The 21,941-nt window shown below is 42.1% G+C and overlaps 1 protein-coding gene across 1 annotated transcript in view; it reads right to left on the bottom strand.

Annotated features, from left to right (window-relative positions):
* LOC116508492 (autism susceptibility gene 2 protein-like) overlaps positions 1-21,941 on the bottom strand; it is a 45,708-nt gene that overhangs the window by 7,679 nt on the left and 16,088 nt on the right. Inside the window, exons 4-10 of the mRNA XM_032217137.1 lie at positions 19,666-19,737; positions 16,421-16,450; positions 13,524-13,595; positions 11,881-12,022; positions 10,463-10,540; positions 8,771-8,854; positions 4,750-4,972 (exon numbers count right to left, since the gene is read on the bottom strand). Coding sequence (XP_032073028.1) covers positions 4,750-4,972; positions 8,771-8,854; positions 10,463-10,540; positions 11,881-12,022; positions 13,524-13,595; positions 16,421-16,450; positions 19,666-19,737 — 701 coding nt within the window. The remainder of the gene's footprint in view (positions 1-4,749; positions 4,973-8,770; positions 8,855-10,462; positions 10,541-11,880; positions 12,023-13,523; positions 13,596-16,420; positions 16,451-19,665; positions 19,738-21,941) is intronic.

Raw genomic sequence — 21,941 nt, 5'->3', positions numbered from 1 at the left:
CAGTGGCCATTGGAGCTGGAAGCAGATTTGGACAGTGAGGAGGTTGGAGAGGAACATGGGCCAGTCCTGGAGTCGGCTCAGACGAGTGCTCTGCTTCAGAAGCAGAGTGGGGGCCAGGGCTGTCGGGACAGTTATCTGCTGCTTTCAGAGTCAGACATCAGTGAGGCAGACAAACAGCTGGAGCCTGTTCCCAGAGTGCGCGTGCACAGAGTTGCCAGACCAAGGGAACAGCTAAGGAACAAGGGTCGACTTGTGAGTAAGACCAGAGGTGGACAGTGAATGGCCTCTCCCAGAGGGAATAAAAGAGGAGCGAAAGGGGAGGGGTGTTTGCAGGAGACAATTAGTTCATTCCTGCCTTCTTGCCAAGTATTGTGGAGTCTGAAAGATATCGGCCTGGCCACTCTCCAAGTCTGATAAAGGTCAGTAATTGTGAACTATCTTGAAAGACTCTGGGCTGGGATTTTGCTGGAAAGGAATTCACTGTAAATTAAATAAAAGGGGGTTTTCGGATGAGGAGTTGGCTTCGTGCTACTGGGGAAGCCTAGGTCAGAACATAATGGAAGATTAAGCCTATCACCATGGATGGAATATTCATGGTTTATTAGGAAGGAGCTTTCTGTGTGATTTGATTTTCTAATCTAAGTACTTTGGTACTTTGTAAACCAGCTACAATACAAAGTTGTGTTACCATAGAAGCCTAAGTGTTTAACAAGAAATTCATGTTGTTGGTGTAAGTGTTCTTCTAGGCCAGCGATGGCTAACCTTTTTGTCCTCGCGTGCCAAAATCACGTGTGCGTGTGCAATAGGGTACGCAATGTGCCTTGCCCCCTGCGCATGCGTGCACAACCCATGCTTCCCTGCCCCCTGCACATGCACGTGATATGCCCACAACCCTCCCCTGCATGCGCGCGACCCACCCGCATCCCATTTTGGGCCTAGCAGGCCTTCCTGAAGTCTCCTGAAACAAAAAATGGGGTGCCGCCCCCACTCCCGCACATACACAGCAGACACGAAAATCGGCTGGCTGGTGGGAGGTGCGTGTGCAAGTGCGGTGGAGCTGAGCTAGGCAACAGCTCTCGTGCCTGCAGAGAGGGCTCCGTGTGCCCCCTGCGGCACACATGCCATAGGCTCGCCATCATGGTTCTAGGCAGAAAGACAAGAATGGTGGATATGTAACTAGATAAGAGATTTGTGACTGAGGCCCTCTTAATAATAGGGAACGCTCATTGTGCAGATACGAAGGGAGAATTCTGGATTTCTATCATAGCATTGTCTGATCAGTACTTCTGCAGGAAAATACCGTATTTTTCAGAGTATAAGACGCACCTTTTTTCCTCAAAAAAGAGGCTGAAAATCTGGGTGCATCTTATACACTGAATACAGCATTTTTTGCTTCCTGAAGCCCCGCCCCTTCACCAAAATGGTCGTGCATAACCTTATGGAGGCTTTCAAAGAGCTCCTGGATGGCAGAAATGAGCAAAAAATGGGCCGTTTTTTGCCCCCTCCCCCCCAGCAGCACTCTATAAGCCTTCATAAGGCTACATATGATTTTTTTTTTGCTCATTTTTGCTCCCCCCCCCCAGGAGCACTCTGCAGCCCCCCCCCGGCTATTCATGCCTTTTTTGGGGGGAAAACAGGCTTGTTTTGCGAAAAATGGGCCGTTTTGGGGAGGTTTGCAGATTGCAAAAACTTTTTTTCCCCCTTTTGGAAAGCTCTTTAACTGATTGATGAGAATTACATTGATCAAGTGCTGTGCCAGCAGAAACACCTATCTACTGTATTTCTCTCTAGATCCCTCTACCTACCTACCTACACACACTCTCTCTCTCCCTACCTACCTACTGTATTTCTCTCTCTTTCTCTCCCTCTCTATCCCTCTACCTACCTACCTACTTTTTTTTTAATTTGCCCCTTCAAAACGGTGCGTCTTATACTCCGGTGTGTCTTATACTCCGTAAAATACGGTAAATCTAAGATGACATGATTTTCCCCAGAAAAGATTCCTCTTCAACCATCTGGCTCACATCAAGATCACGTGACATGTTTCTACGAAAATCAGAAGTGGCATCAGATGCAGAATCGGGAAGGCACCTTATAATTTAATAATATAAGTGTCAAGCCTCAATTTGATTGGGATGTGAGATGAATTCTGTTTGACACAGGTTGGAGTTGAGAGGAGATGGAGCTGTCAGTCACAATATCATTCCTAACTGATGAGTCAACCACATTCCAATGTCTGGCTGACCAGAGGAGGAGGAGGAGGACAGATGTCGCTGAGCAACCAGTTCCCATCTTGGTTGGACAATGTGACAGCTTGTTTTGGAAACTTGAGAAAACTGCAACTTATTTTGGGGTGAAAAGCCTTTAGTGAACTTTACTACTGGCTTTTCACCAATTAGTGCCAATATGGTGCATCCAAAAAAATTTGTACTTTGAGAAAATGGAATGCCTCAGAGTTCAATTTGTGATGGATGCGTTGAAGAGCCATGGTGGCGCAGTGGTTAGAGTGCAGTACTGCAGGCTACTGCTGATCACCGGGTAGTTTGGCAGTTCGAATCTCACCAGGCTCAAGGTTGACTCAGCTCTCCATCCTTCCTCGGTGGGTAAAATGAAGACCCAAATTATTGGGGGCAATAGGCTGACTCTGTAAACTGCTTAGAGAGAGCTGGAAAGCCCTGCAAAGTGGTCTATACATTTAAGTGCTATTGCTATTACTCAGAACCTGACATTAAGTTCCTAATTCAGAAGCAGACCATCCTTTTTTGATAAAAGGAAGACTTTTGTACTTCCACACACTTACTTGTCTGTGCTGTTCTAGAGATGGGATGAGGAACCAAAGACTAAACTAGATTGTTGGGACATTTAGTTCCGACTATCAGGGAGATCAGAGATAATGGCAGACAAAGTTTAAGTGATCCTGGTTCCCCACACCAGTTCTGGAAAATTTCAAGTCTTCTTCAGCAATCCATAACAACCACCAAAAAAAAATCCAAACCCCAAAAGACTAGAAAAGTCTCATGTAAATCGATTATCCCAATTAAACTGAATGTTAAGATACAGGAAGTCCTCGATTTACGACCACAATTGAGCTCCAATTTTATGTTGAAATTTATTAAGTGGGTTTTGCCCCATTTTACGACTTCTCTTGCCACATTTGTTAAGTGAACAACTGCAGTTTGTTAAATGTAAAATGGTTGTTAAGTGAATCTGGTTTCCCCATTGACTGCTTTTCAGATGGTTGCAAAAGGAGATCACATAACCCCGGGATGCTGCAGCCGTCATAAATATGAAGCAGTTGTCAAGCATCCAGATGTAAATCACGTGACCATGGGGATGCAGCAAAGGCCTACGTGTGAAAAATGGTCATAAGTCACATATTTCAGTGCCGTTGTAACTTTGAGTGGTTACTAAATGAACTGATGTAAGTCGAGGACTACCTGTATTTAAATGGTTTGAAATGCAATGGATGCTAACTACTATTTTGGGTTCAGTGAGCAGGTTGTTAAAATATTCATGACTGGGAGAGACAAGGGAACAAAGTCAGCCAATGAATAGGCATAGCAACTAAGTCAGCCAATGGGAGCTTAAATATATCTGAGTCTGTGCAGAGAATTGAAACAGAAACTTAAGCAGTCTGCTGCTCTGAGAAGGAAACTTACGCAGTCTGTCTGGGCTTGTCTGCTAAAATGAAACTACCTGCTTGTGTTTACCTGTAACTCTCCTGCCTTGTATTTACTTGGAAGAACCACCTGTTGGTATTTTACATTTATCCATCTATTCTTATGTATATAAAGAAGTTAATGAATCCTGCTGCATCAGTTATCTGTGTGGGCTTTCTGGATTTGATTTTTCTGCAACAAACTCTGACACATTAAGGTTGCAATCTTAATCTAGTATCAACTCCAAATATTTTGTAGCGACGAAGTTCTGCAAAATGAAATTTGAAGATCTAAAAGGAAAGCATCAGATGGAAAGTCAGATCTGAAACATTTACGTGTTTCCCGGGCTGATTTCTAAACAGTAGTTCCCCAACCCATTCTTTTAAGCAAAGCATGTCATCATGAAAAAGCTTTTGAGGACCATGATGTAACTCAGACATTACCAACATGTTGAGCATCATGTCAATGGAACTTCCCAGAACAATATTTAAGGAAATCAAAATTGAAGGCAGATTTTTTTAAAAATGGCAAATCTTTCCGAATCCCCAGATCTTAAAGGATGTTAGGGTTCCCCTGTAAAATCTTGCAGGAAGTTTCATCAGGAATATCAAAAGCTTGTGAGATTTCAAGCAAGCATGTCAAAGCATGCTGGCTAAAATCTTGACAATTTTACAAGATTTTGGCCATAGATAGAAAGGCAGAGACAGAGATAGAGATACCGGTATACATGGATAATTTATAGTGAGGGGTCCTTGGTGCTCTCTGAGCATGGATGTTTTCTTGCAGACGTTTCATTACCCAACTGGGTAACATCATCAGTGCCCGTGACAGGCATTAATGTTACCTAGTTTGGGTAATGAAACGTCTGCAAGAAAACAACCATGCTCAGAGAGCACCAAGGACCCCTCATTTCAATCCTGAGCTACAAATATTTCTCCTTTAGTGAAAATTTATAGTGTCATCACTGACCATTGATGGTCCCTGGAACCACAAGTGAAGTATCTTTTTAAAGAGGGAATAAAACTCGGCGTGGTTCCCCCATCCCGGAGTCTCCCTTGTGATGCTCATACACGCTGTGTTCTTTTCATACCTTTCTTTGTCATCTTTACTAAGGGAAGCGTCTCCTTTATCTACATCTCTGTCTCGTTCATGAGCTGCAGCGGACGCGCTGCGTTCCTGCTCACCTGGCTTCAGCCAGGGCGGTGGAGTCGGAAACGAAGGAGGCGTTCGGTGCAGACGATTCCAAGGCTCGTGAGGGTTGCTATAGCTTTGCATGCCGGGGCAATCCTTGTGGCCATACATAGCGTTGGGTGCTGAAATGGTGAAGGGGAAGGGGAGGGAGGGAGGGAGAGAGGGAGGGGGGAAACAGAAAGCAACATGCTCAGTGGACTATACTTACCGATCAAACCCAACTTTGTTTATTTTAACAGCACTCAAAAGAGTTTAAAAGGAATATCTATTATGGGGAGCTGGAAAAGGAAAGGAGATTAATAGATCATCGTTAGCACCTCATTTAAGGGGAAGAGATGCAATCCCTCTGTTGAAAGGCAGGGGGAGACGTTTAGGCGACTCCACCGCTAAGTTTTTATTTCTTTTTTGAACAGGAAGAGCATCCAAATGAAGCTTAAGGCAGTATTAAAGGACACAAAACCAATCCCAAACTCATTGGGAAATGAACCCAGCACAAAGCATGAGCTCAGCATAAAAAACATTTGGAGCCTGTTTGTTTCTGTGTTTGTCAAAACAATCTACAAGGTACATATAAAGTAATGGGGCCTCTACAAGGAAGATTACCTGAACTGTTTTTTTTTTTTTTAATTACTTGGGAAAGGAAAGTTAGATAGAACAAAGTGTCCTTTCCTTCACTGCAGGATTATCAACAAATTTGAGACAATTTTTTTCACCAAGTCAACAATTTAAGGTAGTGAGTTCTCAAATATTTTGGTTTTCGGGACCCTTTCCATTCTTAAAAAATGACTGAGGAAACTTACAAAGCTTTGCTTTATGTGGGTTATATCTATTAATATTGATTGCATTGGAAATTAAAACTGAGAAACCATTAAATATTTATTCGACTTGGGGAACAGGGGACACCCTGAAAGGGTTCCTGGAAGCCTCAGGAGCCCACACATTGAGTTCAACTGGTTTAAGGAAAATGTTTAGTCTTCCTTGCATTGTGACAAAACAAGGCAATCCTTAAACAATAGTTGCGGCACCCAAAACCCATAGAGAAGATAACCCACAGGAGCAGACTAAGACATAATCAATAAAAGCAGGAGCATCTATAGGGAAGGGTCAAACAAACTCAAAATGGACAAAACCAGGACTGCATGATTGAACCCCTCTTTATTTTATATGTGTCCCACATGGCTTTGATTGTGGGGTCAAGGATTCCTTCTTGGCTTTTTTGATTCCCTTCATGCCCCTAAACCTTCATAATGTGCATATAATAAAGATAAATGTTGCCCTGCACTTGTGTGCTAGTCGTTTCTGGCTCTAGGGGGCAGTGTTTATCTCTGTTTCTAAGCTGAAGAGCCAGCGCTGTCCGAAGACATCTCTGTGGTCATGCGGCATGACTAAATGCTGAAAGTACACAGAACGCTGTTACCTTCCCACCAAAGTGGGAATTTTTCTATTTGCAATTTTTATGTGCTTTCGAACTGCTGGTTTGGCAGAAGCTAGAACAAATAACAGCAGCTCACTCCATTACGAGGCGCTAGGGATTCAAACCGCTGAACTGCCGACCTTCTGATCGAAAAGTTCAGCATCTTAGTCACTGAGCCACCATGCCCCTAATGTACATACATATACTAATGGCCAAATCCATAACTTCCTAAGTCAACAGACATGCCCACATGGAGGTTAATTCCTGTTGTTCATTCAAACAGGAATGTTGTGTATGCTTAATAATAAGATTCCTTTCTTTTCAATTCATTCATTTTTTTTAAATTAAGGCCCTTGTTCTTTTCCTTTGTTTCTTCTTTAAATTTTTTGCTAACTGCCTATAAAGGCTTTGGATTTGAAGGCTCTTTGAATGAAGGGGAAAGACCAGCCATATGTCCTTTTATAAAGGTTGATAATGAAAACCATGCAGTCTCTATTTCTGTAGTATTGTCTTTGCTTGTTCCATTGGGTTATTAACAGGAAGGAATATGAGCAAAACTACTAGAAGGCCAAAGGTAACAGGTTGTTATGGAGGTAACAGGTTATTATGAAGAAAATCTATGGAGGTATAGCTGAGGAACTCTGGGAATTGAAGTCCATGCATATTACAGTGGTCAAGGTTGAGAAACAGTAATTTATGTGGTCAATAAGCATCAGCAATGACTGGACAGCATATAATCCATCAATATGGGTAACGTATCTCATAAGACATATGGGGTCATTTAATGCAGGCTTTTGGTCAAGGACAGATGTTATTCTGAGGTTTTCGAGATGATCAGCCTAAAACTGGAGATAAATTATTTAGGGCCTTCCCTTCCAGCAGCCCTTTATAAGTTCAATCGTTGATAGGATACGTTCAACCCAATTCAATTGACTTGTCGTTGTTACCAGATGCAATCAAATCTTATGAATTTCACTGCTTAATATAAACATTCATAAAAATATCATTCTTTTCTGTTTTCGAATCACTCTTTTTGTCTAGTCGTGTCTATATTTTGCAACCGAGGGCAACGTGGACAACAGGGGTTTGTGATTTTTTTTTCCAACTCCAAAGAGCAGGTCCTACTTATTGGTTGATTGAAATACTATGAGTGGCAAGAACCTTTCAGTTTAGTCTTTAGAAGATTAGCTTTTACGATTTATTGGCGGAGCTACTACTCTTGAAGTAAATGGCTTAATCTGCCCCTAACTTGACTTTCTCTTCTACAAAAGCCATTTAGCATAAAATTCTTCTTACAATGTCTGAGCAAATATACTAATATATATTCAAGATGTCTTCTATAGGAACAGGAGAGTTTTTTGTGTTAGATCACATGATCATTCAGAATTCATCATTGACCTCAACATTATATGGTGAATTTCTGAGATTTTTAGCAGCGTAAAACAGCGTTAAAATGCTATTTAAACTGCCAGTCACACGAAGATACAAAAGAAAAACATACATTTACCAAAGCCCAAAGCAATATACAGTATAATAGTAAGCAAATTAATATTTGTTTTATTTTTTGCAAGATTTTTTAAAAAATCTCATCTTTGTTTCTGGTCAACTCAAGGTAGTTTGTGGATCTGCTATACTGCTTAAAGCGCTGGTGTAGAAAACAGGCAAATGTGAGTTCTAGGTTGTCATTAGGCATGAAATCCAGCTGAGTGACTTTCAGCCAGTCAACCCGTCTCAACCCAGGTCGTATCACAAAGATCCTTCCTTCCTTCCTTTCCTTCGTTCCCTCCTTTCCTTCCTTCCTTCCTTTTTCCATTTAACGTAAAGTAGGACAGAGCCTCAATGAAATTTCCAACTAAGTTCAGAATTAAATCTAAGTTGGGTGTAGCTTTGTGATTCTAAACTATGCTGAATTGCTGGATGACCCATCCCAATGGCTTCATAGCAATGTTAAGTTTGTTACCCTCTAAGACTGTGATGGCAAACCTATGGCATGCGTGCCACAGCTGGCATGAAGAGCCCTCTCTGCGGGCATGTGAGCGGTCGGTCGCCCCAGCTCACCTCCATCACACATGCAAGTGCGCCCCCCGCCGGCCAGCAGATTCTCGGGTCTCTGCTGCACATGTGAGGAGAGCGGGGTGCATGTGGGAGACGCATGTGCATGCATGAGGGGCGGGGGACATGTGCCCATCCATGGGGGCATGGGGGGGCATGGAGAGGTGCGGCATGCCCCCCATGCCCCATTTCTGGTCCCAGGAAGCTTCAGGGAAGCTGCTAGGCCCAAAATGGGCCACAGGGGGATGCATGTTCAGGGGGGCAGGGCACACACATTGTATTATGGGAGTGGGCACGCAAGGACAAAAAGTTTAGCCATCACTGCTCTAAGAGAAGGGCGACTTGGCCAATCCCATGTCCCCATTATCAATCAGACCTACTGTTCTATCACCCTTGCTACTTAAACCAACCCCAAAGCATGATGTAGTTAAGAGCCGAAGGAGAATTTACTCACTAACGGCATGGTTGCCAAGTCCCCCGAAGGCATTGCTGCTCATGGCTGCAAGGCTGGTGAACGTCGTGGGCCGATTAAAAGTCTCTGAAACCAAACGGAAAGATGCTAATGGGAGGGGTGTTACCTCCTGGGAGCAAAGCGTGGCTTGCTTGTCGTTGGCCAGGGCAAGCAAAGCATTAAGGGGACACGTCCTTAAAAAGAAAAGAGACGGAAAGCTAAGAATATCTAGAAAGGGTGGATTTACATGCTTTTGAACTTCTAGGTGGGCAGGAGCTGGGGGCAAATGACGGGAGCTCACTCCACCCCATGGTGCCGTGGGCTCGAACCGCTGGAGTGCTGACTGTTGCTGGCTGACAAATGCAGCAATGTGCCATGGCACCCTCTTAAGTTTAAGCGATGTTAAGTCACACCAAGATTAAAGTTAACGTTGGCGGAGGGAGGAATTATAAAGGGAAAGTCACTCTGCTCTTTGGATGTGGAAAAATTCAGTGGAACTTTTGAAGCAAACCATCACACTGATTCACTCTTCGCCTTGTGTTGCCAACCTTGAAGAACAAACCCAAACATACAAAGCATTGTATTGACGCGATGAAAGAAAAAAGCCCAGATTAAGAGGCCACATTTGAAATTTTTTTTTTTTTAAAAAAAAAGACAGGCTGCACACCACACTAACGTATGGAAGGTCTCGTGTTCTAAAGCAGGGGTCTCCAACCTTGGCAACTTCAAGACTTGTGGACTGCAACTCTCAGAGTTCCTGTTCTGACCCAGGCTTCCTTAGAAAGCAAGAAGGAAAGTCTTGGTCCCTGCAAAACCTCTTTTATTTACACAACTGTGAATTCCTTTCATTCACAGCCAGCAAGGCTTAGTAAACAGTCTTTCAGAGGAATGTTTATCAACACGCACCTTATCTCATTTGGAGCGCTATCAGATACTAGTTTCCAAACGCAGGGCAAGGCAAACTTGGCAGAGAGTCTCTTATAATCACCAACAGAACTTTCTACTATTGAACTGACCGAATGAACGAACTGTTTCCTGCAAAAGCCCACTCCCCTTCATTCCTCGTTTCCTATGGGAGGGGCAAATCACCTCCGTGGCTTTACTCCTAAATTGACCCCGCTTTCTTAGTTGTTCTTGTCTGGCAGCTCTGCTCATGCGCACACTGGGAACAGGCTCCAGCTGTTCTTCTGCCTCACTGCTGTCTCACTCCCTCTCTGCCTCTGACGCAGAGCCCTCGTCTGAGCTTTCCTCAACCCCCAGGACTGGCCCATGTTCAACCCCAACCTCCTCACAGTCCGACTCTGCTGCCGGCTCTGCTGGCCACCGGCGGGCCACAATAATTCCTCAGCCAGCTGGTTGAGGAATTCTGAGAGTTGAAGTCCACAAATCTTAAAGTTGTCAAGGTTGGAGACCCCTGTTCTAAAGTATAAATGCTCTTTTCCCAACCGATGCGGATTAAACATCACTTGCAACTCATCTCTGTGGTGATTTCCGAGATCTGCATCCCCACTTTTTCTCCGCAAAAGAACTCAGGATGAAGAAAAAAAAAAAAAAGGGATCGGAAACAGTTTCACAAGTGGATGCTGACTGAGACTCAACAATCTGCTCGGCATCATGGACTTTTGGACAACATCCTGAAGTCCAGAACAGATGCGAGAAGGTTCTGAGCGCTTTACTTTGAGAATTTCCACTTACCTAAATGGGCTGCGGGGTTGAGAAAGTTGCTGTGGTGCGGGGGAGGGCCAAACGTCGGACCGGCTGGATGGGCGGCACCTAGCAAAACAAATTCAAAAGCAAGCAAACCAAAACATTTGAGTACAGCACTTGTAGAGTGACCACAGTATCCTAGGTTGGATTCAGGTTCAGCAGAGAGGCTGGGATGCCGGATTCCTATACATTGAATTCAATGGCCTAAACAGCCCCTTCCAATATTTCGATTCGAATATATCTGATTATCTCAAATGAGCATATGGACAACACAGGTGGTCCTCAACTTACCACCATTCGCTTATTGACTTTTCCAAGTTACAACGGCACTAGAAAAAGTGACTTATGACTGTTTTTCCCACTTATGACCATTGCAGCAGCCCCATGGTCACATGATCAAAATTCGGATGCTTGGCAACTGGTTCATATTTATAATAGTTGCAGTGCCTGGGGGTCATGTGATCACCTTTTGCAAACCTTCTGACAAGCAAAATTAATGAGGAAGTCAGATTAACTTAACAATGTGCTACTAACTTAACAGCTGTGGTGATTTGTTTAACCACTGTGGGAAGAAAGATTGTAAAATGGGGCAAAAGCTATTTAATGGTTGTCTAAAGACAAAAATTTTGGGTTTAATTGTGGTTGTTAAGTTGAGGACTACCTATACACGCATATTCCACCCCAACTACCCCCACAAAATTCTGATCAAAAGGAGAATGCATTAAATATAACAGCAAACCGGGTGAATTACTCTCAGGGTTCCAAGTAACACCCAATGTTGGGTGAGTATGGGTGATATAAGTCAAAATAACATTCCTTTCTCGGAGAGTCAAACTTTCAGGTTCGGGTTAATGTTGGGGTTCCAAGTAACACCCCCAACGAAAGAAGACTTTGAGGCTTGAAGTTCCTCAAAGTTCCATTTTATTAGAGATGTCATATTGGCACCTCTGGGAAAACCCGAATCTGAAAGCTTCCAGGTTTTCCCCACCCAAATGAAAGTTCAAGCACCCACATGCCTGTCATATGGCCCAATCAGGCATCATCCAAAACTGGAGATGCCTCCCAGTCACCTCATCACAGCTGCAGGGCAAGATGGCCTTCACATCCCTGAGTGAATCGGCAGTAGCAGCAGCTGGAACCCAGCCACCCCTGAACCACCCTCTGTGTAATCCCCCCCCCCCCAATTTTCTCACAGCAGAACATGTGGCAGGCCTGAAGGCCCAATGCAAAAGAGGGCTTCCAAGGTCTGACACTTACATTTCAATTCACGAAGTTATTTGTTTATTGGATAATACTTATCAATGGTAAAACACGATCGCATATTGCTGAAGCCTATATCGTTCGGCCCACCCTTCCATTTCTTTCTCTTCTATTCCCAAACAGAGATGGGCGGTTTACAAACTCACTGGTTGCCGAGAAGAGAGTTGCCGGTCGGGCTAAGTCATGAGGATGATGGATAGCCCCGAAAAGACTAGGACCTGGAGGTCTGCTCAGAAATTCAGGTTTCAAACCAAAATCCAACTTATGGGGATCTGATTGCATCTGTTTCTGAAATAGGGTTAAAAAAAAATTATGAAGGTTTTTTTTTCCCCAAAAGAAAAAAAAAAGAACATACCATTAGTATTTTGGAAATCAAGGCGAGATCAGGTACCTTTTATAAGGCATGTCTTATAGGTGCTAATATTTGCAATTCGTGCTTATGAACTAGAAGGCAAGAAATTAATATTCTGGACAATGGACATGTAGCAGGGGTATCAAACTCAAGGCCCACAGGCCGGATCCTGCCCCTGGGGTGCTTAGATCTGGCCCATGGGGCCTCCCTGGAAACAATGAAGGACCAGCCTGCAGTGCCTCTGCCAGTGAAAATGAAGCTTGGGGACCTCTTGTCAATCCTGAAGTTTTCACTGGTAGAGGGCTGCTGGAGGCTGTCTCGGCTGAAAATGGAGCCCAAGTGGGCCGTGCGCAGCCTCCCCGAGCTCCATGTTGGAAAATTGGAAAAGTTTATTTATAGGCCGCCCTTTTCCCTGGGGGGACTCAGGGCGGCTTACAACTCATAGGGAAAGGGGATACAAACAATGTCACATAGGCACAATACATAATTAAAAGAACACAACATTCATACCATTCGGGTGGGGATGGATTACAATCTTTAGCCCCAGGCCTGACGGGATAGCCAGATTTTAAGGGCTGCGCGGAAGGTCTGGAGGGTGGTGAGGGTACGAATCTCCACGGGGAGATCGTTCCAAATGGTCGGAGCTACTACCGAGAAGGCTCTCCTCCGCGTGGTTGCCAGTCGACACTGACTGGCAGATGTTTGTTGGCAGAGGGCGGCAGGAGGCTGTCCCAGCTGAAAACAGAGCCTCAATGAGTGATGTTGAGCTGGCCATGCCCGTCCTGGCTCTGCCTTCCAAGGTCAAACATAACCCTGATGCGGCCCTCAATGAAATTGAGTTTGACACCCCTGGCATATAGGATAGAATTGAGCATTGAGTAGCCTGTGGCCACTGAGATGATGCTGAATGTGTAAGAAAAAAACAGGAGAGGGACAGAATTAAGTGTGTCATCAGTTTAGAGTCCTTGCATTCCTGCAAGTGCTTCTAGTTCAATTCCTCCGGAATTCTGTTGACTCTTATCTGGTGCTAATTTACTGCTGAACTTTAGTTGACCAGATTCTTATGTATAGGCCTGAATAAATCTTCTATGTAAATCCTTATGAATGGTCCTTATTCTTTGCACTTGATAGAACTATAGTTTCAATGTCAATGTCAACTGAAGGACCACAGGTTCTCTACCTGACACATATAAGTGGAAGAAATACCTTAAACAGGTTGGCTGGTCCAGTATTACCTCATTTGAATGTCAGTGGCTTTCAAAAGCATTAGGAACAGAGGAGCTTCTATTGACTGGATCTCTTGGAGGTTTCTTGAGAACTTTCAGGGGTTAAACCCAAAGCCTTTTCCATGCAAAACTCTTGGTTTGCCATTGAGTTATAGCCCCATAAACAGTCTGAGATCAATCAATCAATCATTCTTTGCCCAAAAGAGCTCACCTTGACTTTCTGTTGATGGTGGTATATCTGCCAAGCAATATGAACATGCATAGCACACCATTTGCCTGGTTTCTACAAAAGAAACAAGCATTAAAAAGTATTGAAAATAATACCCCTTGGTTATAGGAATAATGAAATTCAACTGTGAACCTGTTGTTGATTGAGAATTGCCATCTATGGGCCTTTTTCAATATAAAAGGCAATGCAGTGTTCTATAAGGAGTCTCCTATCCAGGCACTAATGAGAACAATTGCTTTTTAGTTTCACAAAAGTTGTAGCATTCCTCTAGAGAGGAATATGGGAGACAAGTCAAAAAGAAAAGAAAAAAACCATAGCAATTAAAGTATTGAAGTGGGCAAGAGATGATGGATAGATGTTTTTGGTGTTGTTTTGATTTGCTTCTCTTTTCCTCTCTCTTTCCTTTCCTTTTTTTTTTTTTGTAGGTTGGTGACATGATTAGAAATTAGGAAGGATAGAAAGAAAATGCTTTTAACAAAGGATGACATGATTAAAAGTTAGAATAAGAGAGAGAAATAAGAGAAAAGGGGAATATTAATGTATCCACTTTTATATAATAAAATCAGAGCAGTAATAAGAGAAAATATGGAATAATCGAATAATGACAAATGGCAACTTCATATAAATATATATTACTATTAGAAATATATAACTTGGTTGAAAATAATAATTATGACTAATGCTATTAGTTTTATTTGTAAAAAATAAAAAATAAAAACTTTTTAAAGTTGTAGCATTATGTAACATTTAAACAAAAGATTCAAAACAGAACGCCCTGGAACTGCATGGGTCGCCAGAAAACTTCACTCCCTCCCAAGAAAGACTCAGATCCTTCCAAAAATTGTGACCAAATTTCATTTTTCAATATGATGGAAAGAAGAAATCCTTAGTTCCATATTGGAGTTTGATTTTATTAACCGTCACTGCATTTAAAAATCAATAAAACTGAAATCACGTCTGAGTTTCGTCCTTCTGTTTTTATTTTTAGACTGTGAGCCTCCACCATGCCGATTTTAATTGAGAAAAGTTGTGCTTTAAACCACCTTTTTATGTAAGTTACATAGCACGTTTTACTGATGAAGGCGAATTCACACACTGTCACAGGATCAGCTTGTAAAATGGAGAGCAAGGACAACCTGTCTTGTCTTGGGATTTGGGGCCAACTGATTGATAAGGCATTAAAGATATAAACATGGACATCAGTCACGGCCCAAAACCAAACATTTAGCCCACTAACACAGGCCTTCAACTGCTTTCTTTCCACCTTCGCTCTTATTCCAATTGCTGCGGACGTGATTTTACAGTGGACATTTTTGATGCGACAGTTGATGTCCTGAGAATCTTTACAATCACAAAACATCTCCTGCCAGACTGGCAGAAGCAGATGCGCAGATTTACCTGACATCTGGAAAGGCTTTGTGACCAAATAGAGTGCCTTCACATTGGCTATATTAAGTTAGCTATATTAAGGCATCTGGTAGGAGTTGACCTTTAATGCCAAAGTCAATGTGATAAAGGAAAAAGATGCGGCAACATGAGGAAGAAAAAATAATCATGTCCGTCTGCTGTGGCTTGCAAAGTAAACCTCTGATGATGCTGGGTAGCCTATAAGCCACAACTTGTCCATGTAGATTTATTTCAATAAAGGGATCTGAGCTGTGGAGACACTATCACTCATTTCACTGAAACAAAAATATCACTGATGCCTACACGAAACAATTTAGCAATAGCAATAGCGCTTAAGACTTATATACCGCAGCCCTCTCTAAGCGGTTTATATAGTCAGCGTATTGCCCCCAACAATCTGGGTCCTCATTTTACCCACCTCGGAAGGATGGGAGGCTGAGTCAACCTTGAGCCTGGTGAGATTTGAATTGCCAAATTGCAGGCAGCCGGCAGTCAGCAGAAGTAGCTTGCAGTACTGCAGTCTAACCACTGCGCCACCAAGAGGCTCTTGAATTTGGGTGGCTTCAAAGTGCTTTGGGTCACTACTGTGGCCAGAATGGTTCCAGGTTGAGCATCCTTGAGGACTACCCATATCATGTCCCCAAGCCATCCAATCTGGAATCCCCTCAGCAGGTTCCGAAAGTTGTCCAGGCGCTGACACATACACAATTCATCCCTACAATGATGGCCAAAACTCCTGAAGAACATCAGAGGTACCACAGATTGTGGTGAACAGTTGGGAGGAGGCGAGCAGTGACTCCTCTGTAGTGTTTGCTTGGCAGAACTTTTGGCAGCCACCAAGGAGGAGGTACGTGGCTGGAAAGAAATAGACATGTTGTGGGAATGTCTGCAGGGTTGATTAAAGCCAAGTGGTTTGGAGAACTCTCTGGCATGTGTTCCGTGGCTTCCAATCTGGCCACGCTGAGTACATATTGTGGGCAATCCCTTAGCACTTGCTATGTTATACCCAGTCTGGAAAATCTTTGGCCAAAGCCAAGATGCTCTTGGGTGGCTACTACTGATGTACTGTGGAGGAAATCTGGCATCTGATGAAACTAGAAGAAGCAAAGAATATGTGGGTTCGGCATCTCTGGAGGTTTTTAAGAGACTGGATAACCACCTCTCAACAAAATTATCGGGTTTTGGGGAGTTTTTTTTGCACATTGTTGAAGACTGGATCAGATTATTTTTGTGGTCCATTCCTCTTCCAAAATTTTATGATTTCATGACAAACCACATGAGTAGTAATTTTTATATAGCATAAAAGGCGACCCACTTTTTAAAGGGGGGAATAATAATAAATGATGCCTTGTGATGAGTGCCTTTGGCAGGCAACATTCAAAGAGGAATGCAGCTGGGGAAAATTCTGAGAAAAGCAGAAATGGCATAGCAAAGCAAGGCAGGGGGAAAAAAAGGGTGAGTTGTCATCTTACCCTCAACATAGGCCTGAATGGATCTGTCAACTGAAGAGAGAAAAAGAGAGAATTAAAATCGGTCACTCAGACCTCCGTTCAGGTAAATTAGCAGATCAGCATTCTTAAGAATCTGAAAATGGAAAACATTAGCCTATTCTAAATTGTACAAGTAAGCACTTCCTGTAACTTTAATAGAGAGAAGTAAAACAAAACAATTGCTTGGTCAGCTTTAGATCTATTGCCAGCTGTTTTTCTAGCAATGTATCTGAATTGTTGGCTTCCCAGATAGTCTTCATGAGGTCCGCCAGAGGATGAAAACTGGTTTAACCCATCTTGCCTTCCCATCTATTTCTGTCTGTGTGTCCAAGGGAGACAATGCTTATATTTATAAGCCATCCTGGAAGCTTTTTGGCTAAAGAATGATGAAGGGACAATGTTTCATATGAATTAGCAAATAAATAATTCCCAATCCACATTCTGTTATTTATCTTGGATTGACCACCAAGCAGCAGAACATGGCTGGTTTCATCCTATATAGCAGTGTTTCTCAACCTTGGCAACTTGAAGATGTCCGGACTTCAACTCCCAGAATTCCCCAGCCAGCATTCGCTGGCTGGGGAATTCTGAGAGTTGAAGTCCAGACATCTTCAAGATGCTAAGGTTGAGAAACACTGCTATATAGCCTTATGGATGGTTGGATGCCAACATCCAAAATTCTCCATCCAGCATGGAGAATTCCATGTCTTATAGTTGCCAAGATTGAAAAAAAACCCGCTGCTATATTGGGATTTTTTTGAATTCCGTCTGAACAGATTAGAATAACAGAGATGGAAGGGACCTTGGAGGTCTTCTAGTCCAACACTCTGCTCAGGCAGGAGACCCTATATCATTTCAGGTAATTGGTTGATCAATCTCTTATTGAAAATTTCCAGTGTGGGATCATTCACAACTTCTGGAAGCAAGTTGTTCCACTGATTAATTGTTCTAAGTATCAGGAAATTTCTCTTTAGTTCTAACTTGGTTTTCTCCATGATTAGTTTTCATCCATGGCTTCTTGTCCTGCCTCCAGGTGCTTTGGAGAATAAGTTGTGGTATGCCCTTAGTTATTGGAACACTGCTATCATGTCACCCCCACTAGTCCTTCTTTTCATCACAACTCTTCTCACTGTTCTAGCTATCTCTATAGTTCTAGGTTGCTTCTCTCCTTGATTAGTTTCTATCCATTGCTTCTTGTCCTACCCTCAGGTACTTTGGAGAATAGCTTGACTCCCTCTTCTTTGGGGCAACCCTGAGATATTGGAACTCTGCTATCATGCTTCCCCTAGTCCTTCTTTTAGTTAAACTAGACATACCCAATTCCAGCAACTGTTCTTTATATGGAATTGAACAATCTCAGCATATCATGAATCCAATCCTTTACTGCCTCTTGGTGGCCAAAATAAATAAAGACACCCCACAAGACAGACATAGTTAAGAACTGAGAAATTCTTCAGGTAAAATCTCATACATGGGCAGATAACATAATTTACTATCCCTATCTCCCTCCACTGAGAGCCTAAGGGCAAGTGATCATCTATACTATTCTCACAGACTATCAACTTCCTAGGAAACATGTCTCCAAAGTTTAGTTTGTCCCGGAGCTGCATCATTCATTCAACACTGGAAAGGAAATAATTCACTTTGGGTTTCAGGCTAAGCATAAGCTCAGGAAGATTAAAAAACGGGGAATGCGTTTGAGAAGCAGCTGAATTATCCATAAAGAATTGCTAATTTGTATTTCCTACCCTCCCCCTTCTGTTGAAGCACCTTGGAGTCATTCCGTTCTAAAATTCAAGATGAATGAAGAACAGTACTGGGAATTCGCTTAGGTTATAAGAGAAAGGTTTTTTTTCCCCACCAAGGGAGACATGCCAATATAGAAAATAATCATCAGTGCTAAACACCCCCCTCCCTTTCTCTGCCAACAAGATCAACTTTCAGCATATGCTAGTTTTCTCCTCTTTTTCTCCAGAGTCTAGAAATTGCAGTGACAGGTTCAGTGGTTAACTAAATAATAATCAACATCAAATGCCTTAAGTTATGAAAATGGGTAAGGATATAAAACGCAATCTAGAGAAAATCAAATTACTGTGTTCATAGCGGCCTATTTAAATTGGAATTGATCCTTGAAGCTGATTTTATTGCATCAGTTTCAGAAATTTAAGAATGTGCTGTATTACGGCCAGCACTACTTATGAAGGAAACTCTCATTTGGAGGGCTCTTAACACAGGCTAGGGACTTGAGGCTATGATATAATTGAATTCCTTTTTAGAACTTTCTGACCATAATTCCTTTTGGCTGCACACACTTCATTGGGATTAAACTGCTGTGAACTCAGATGAAGTAATGATGTTCAAATACTTAAGAACTGACTCATTTTATTAGAGTGCTTTGATTCCTTTTTGAAGGAATCATGGAAGCTCAAGTAATTACTTGCCCTTTTTCGGGCCATTATATCATCCTATAAATTATTTATGTTTTTCTTTGGGTGTGAGGCTAAAGTATGAACAACCGTCAATGCTGGGTTTGTCAGCAACATCATATTCCAACTTTAAACGACTGTCATCATCCAACTGACCATGCCCAAGTCCTTCGTAGAACTGGGCTTCTTAGGAATGGACTTTCCCAGTGAGATGGAACTTCTATGTCCCTACTTGAGGTCATCAGAACTTACTGCATAGATAGTGAGCAGAGTTAACTCAGTGAGCAGAGTTATGATGAAAAGGAGGACTAAGGGTGACATGATAACAGTGGTCCAATATCTCAGGGACTGCCACAAAGAAGAGGGAGTCAAGCTATTCTCCAAAGCACCTGACGGTAGGACAAGAAGCAATGGGTGGAAACTAATCAAGGAGAGAAGCAACTTAGAACTAAGGAGAAATTTCCCGACAGAACAATTAACCAGTGGAACATCTTGCCTTCAGAGGTTGTGGGTGGTCCAAAACTGGAGGTTTTTAAGAAGAGATTTGCCTGAAATAGTATAGGGTCTCCTGCTTGAACAGGGGGTTGGACTAGAAGACCTCCAAGGTCCCTTCCAACTCTGTTATTCCATTATTCTGAGCAGAATGGTAGCAGGCTAAAGACTAAGAAGTACAACCATACAATTGGCACTTAACTGCCACATGGCTTAATGACTACCTATAGTTTTCTTTCATTAATTTGGTTTGGATTTCTTTTTTAAAGGTGTTGTTTTTTTTAGAAGCTGCAACTTTACGGGACTTACCCTGGGATCCTTCTGAAGGAGAGTATGAGGAAGAGCTCCAGGTCTTGTCGCAACATCAATAGGATTTGAAGTCTGCAAATGTCACATGTAACATACATGAAACATATTATTTAAACATGCATAAATTTAAATGTAATCATTTTTGAAAAGTGAGGGCACTCCGAGATAAATCCCACATTGCTTCAATGATGGCATACAAACTTTTCCTTCCTATTCCATTGTAGGAAGTTAGTACCCACACCTTTCCTAGAAGAATGAAATATTCTAGGAAATATTAAAAAGGCAGAAGATTATGTTTCCCTGGATGAGAAAAGGAGAAACTTGTTTTAAAGACAAAGCAGCTTCCTGCAGCTCCCTTCCCTCCCCCCTTCAGCTCTAGGGTGATGGGGTTAAGACATGGCCCTCAGGACATGATAGGATTAGCCCTCTACCCATCTCACCATATGGCACCTGGGAAGATTACATCACCCAACAAGGCTCAACCAAGCCTGGGACTCAGGACAGCCTGCAGTTGCCCCTGCATGGCCCCATGGGAGTCTGACAGCCAATCAGAATACAAGCTCAAATTCAAAAGCCCAGAGAGGGTATAAAACCTAGGCACTCTCAGCATCTCTTCCCTTTTTCTTCTTCTTCACCCAACATCTTCAAGTCACCTGATCCTGTCCACCTTTAAAACTATCTTTCCAAACAGCCACCATGTTTCCACTTTCTTTCTCCACACTTGGAACTGAACCCAGATGGACATTTCTTCCAACGGTCACATTTCTGTGAAACTGAGGATTAAACCACACGTTGCTTCAATGATGGCATCTCCTCTTTTCCTTCCTATTCCCACATTTCTGTGAAGCTCAGGATTGAACCACATATTACTTCAGTGAGGTCATCTGATCTGCCCTGTTTTTCCATCCATCTGAGAACAATGATGAAGTTTTGAAAGATGTGGCCTGTTTTAACCTATGTATGTTTTAGTATATACCATATTTTTTGGAGTATGAGACGCACCTTTTTCCCTCAAAAAAGAGGGTGAAAATCTACACTGAACGCAGCATTTTTGGCCCTCCCAAAACCCCACTCCCTTTGCAAAAATGGCTGTGCATAGCCTTTAGGAGCTTCCGGAGTGCTCTTGGGGGCTGGGGAGGGCAAAAATGACCTAAAAATGAGCCGTTTTTTGCTTGCCCCCCCCCCGCCCCCAGAAGCACTATATAAGCCTCCTAAAGGTTATGCATGCCCCCTTTTTTTGCCAAAAAATAGGCCCATTTTTGGGAGGTCTGCAAAGTGCAAAAAAAAGTTTTTTTAATTGCCTCTTCAAAATCTTGGTGCATCTTATACTCTGGTGCGTCTTATACTCCTTAAAATACGGTATATAATATACACTGTAATGTGTATATAATATATACACTATATTTAATGATTATATTTAGTGTATATATTATATACATACTATGGTTAATATAACCATTGTTTAATATAATGGTTATATTATATAAACAATAAATATATAACCATTTTTCTGAAGTGCTGTAGGGTTTCCTGTCTAAGCAGGGGGTTGGACTAGAAGATCTCCAAGGTCCCTTCCAACTCTCTAATTCTATTCTGTTCTGCTCTATTCTATTCATGATTGTAAGCCACCCCGAGTTACCTGTGGTAAGATGGGCAGCCAATAAATTTAAGAGAGAGAGAGAGAGAGAGAGAGAGAGAGAGAAAGAAAGAAAGAGAGAGAGAGAGAGATTCTACATTTTAAATAGACTGAAGTGAAGGAATTTCAGAGTCTGAATGATGATTTAAAAGCTGATCTTTCTCCATTTTTCCTGCCCTATTTCTAACCACAGCATATGATTTCAACCCATGGACATATGTATTTCCCCTCTAAATCACAGACTGCAAGACAGTTCTTCCGTAAGAGCAAGGGATTCTGAAATCAAGAGAAAAGCCTCTTTTTTCCTTAAAATATATATATATATATATATATATATATATATATATATATATATATATATATATATATATATATATATATATATATATATATATATATGTATGTATATATGTTTTTTATTTGTGCTGATAAATAAATAAATAAATAAATAAATATCAGCACAAATTAAAAAAAACACAAATATAACAAAGGCAACAGTAAAAATATTGGGTTTCTGTCTGGATGGACTCTTGTGACGAGCCTAATGACAGAGAGTGGAAGTGTGACCTTCCTCCCACACTTGGGCATACCAGGGGTTGTGACTTTAAGTATATATATATATATATATATATATATATAT

Source organism: Thamnophis elegans, chromosome 4 (genome assembly GCF_009769535.1).
Source record: "Thamnophis elegans isolate rThaEle1 chromosome 4, rThaEle1.pri, whole genome shotgun sequence".
Lineage (NCBI taxonomy): Eukaryota > Metazoa > Chordata > Lepidosauria > Squamata > Colubridae > Thamnophis > Thamnophis elegans.
This window is presented reverse-complemented; position numbering and strand designations above follow the sequence as displayed.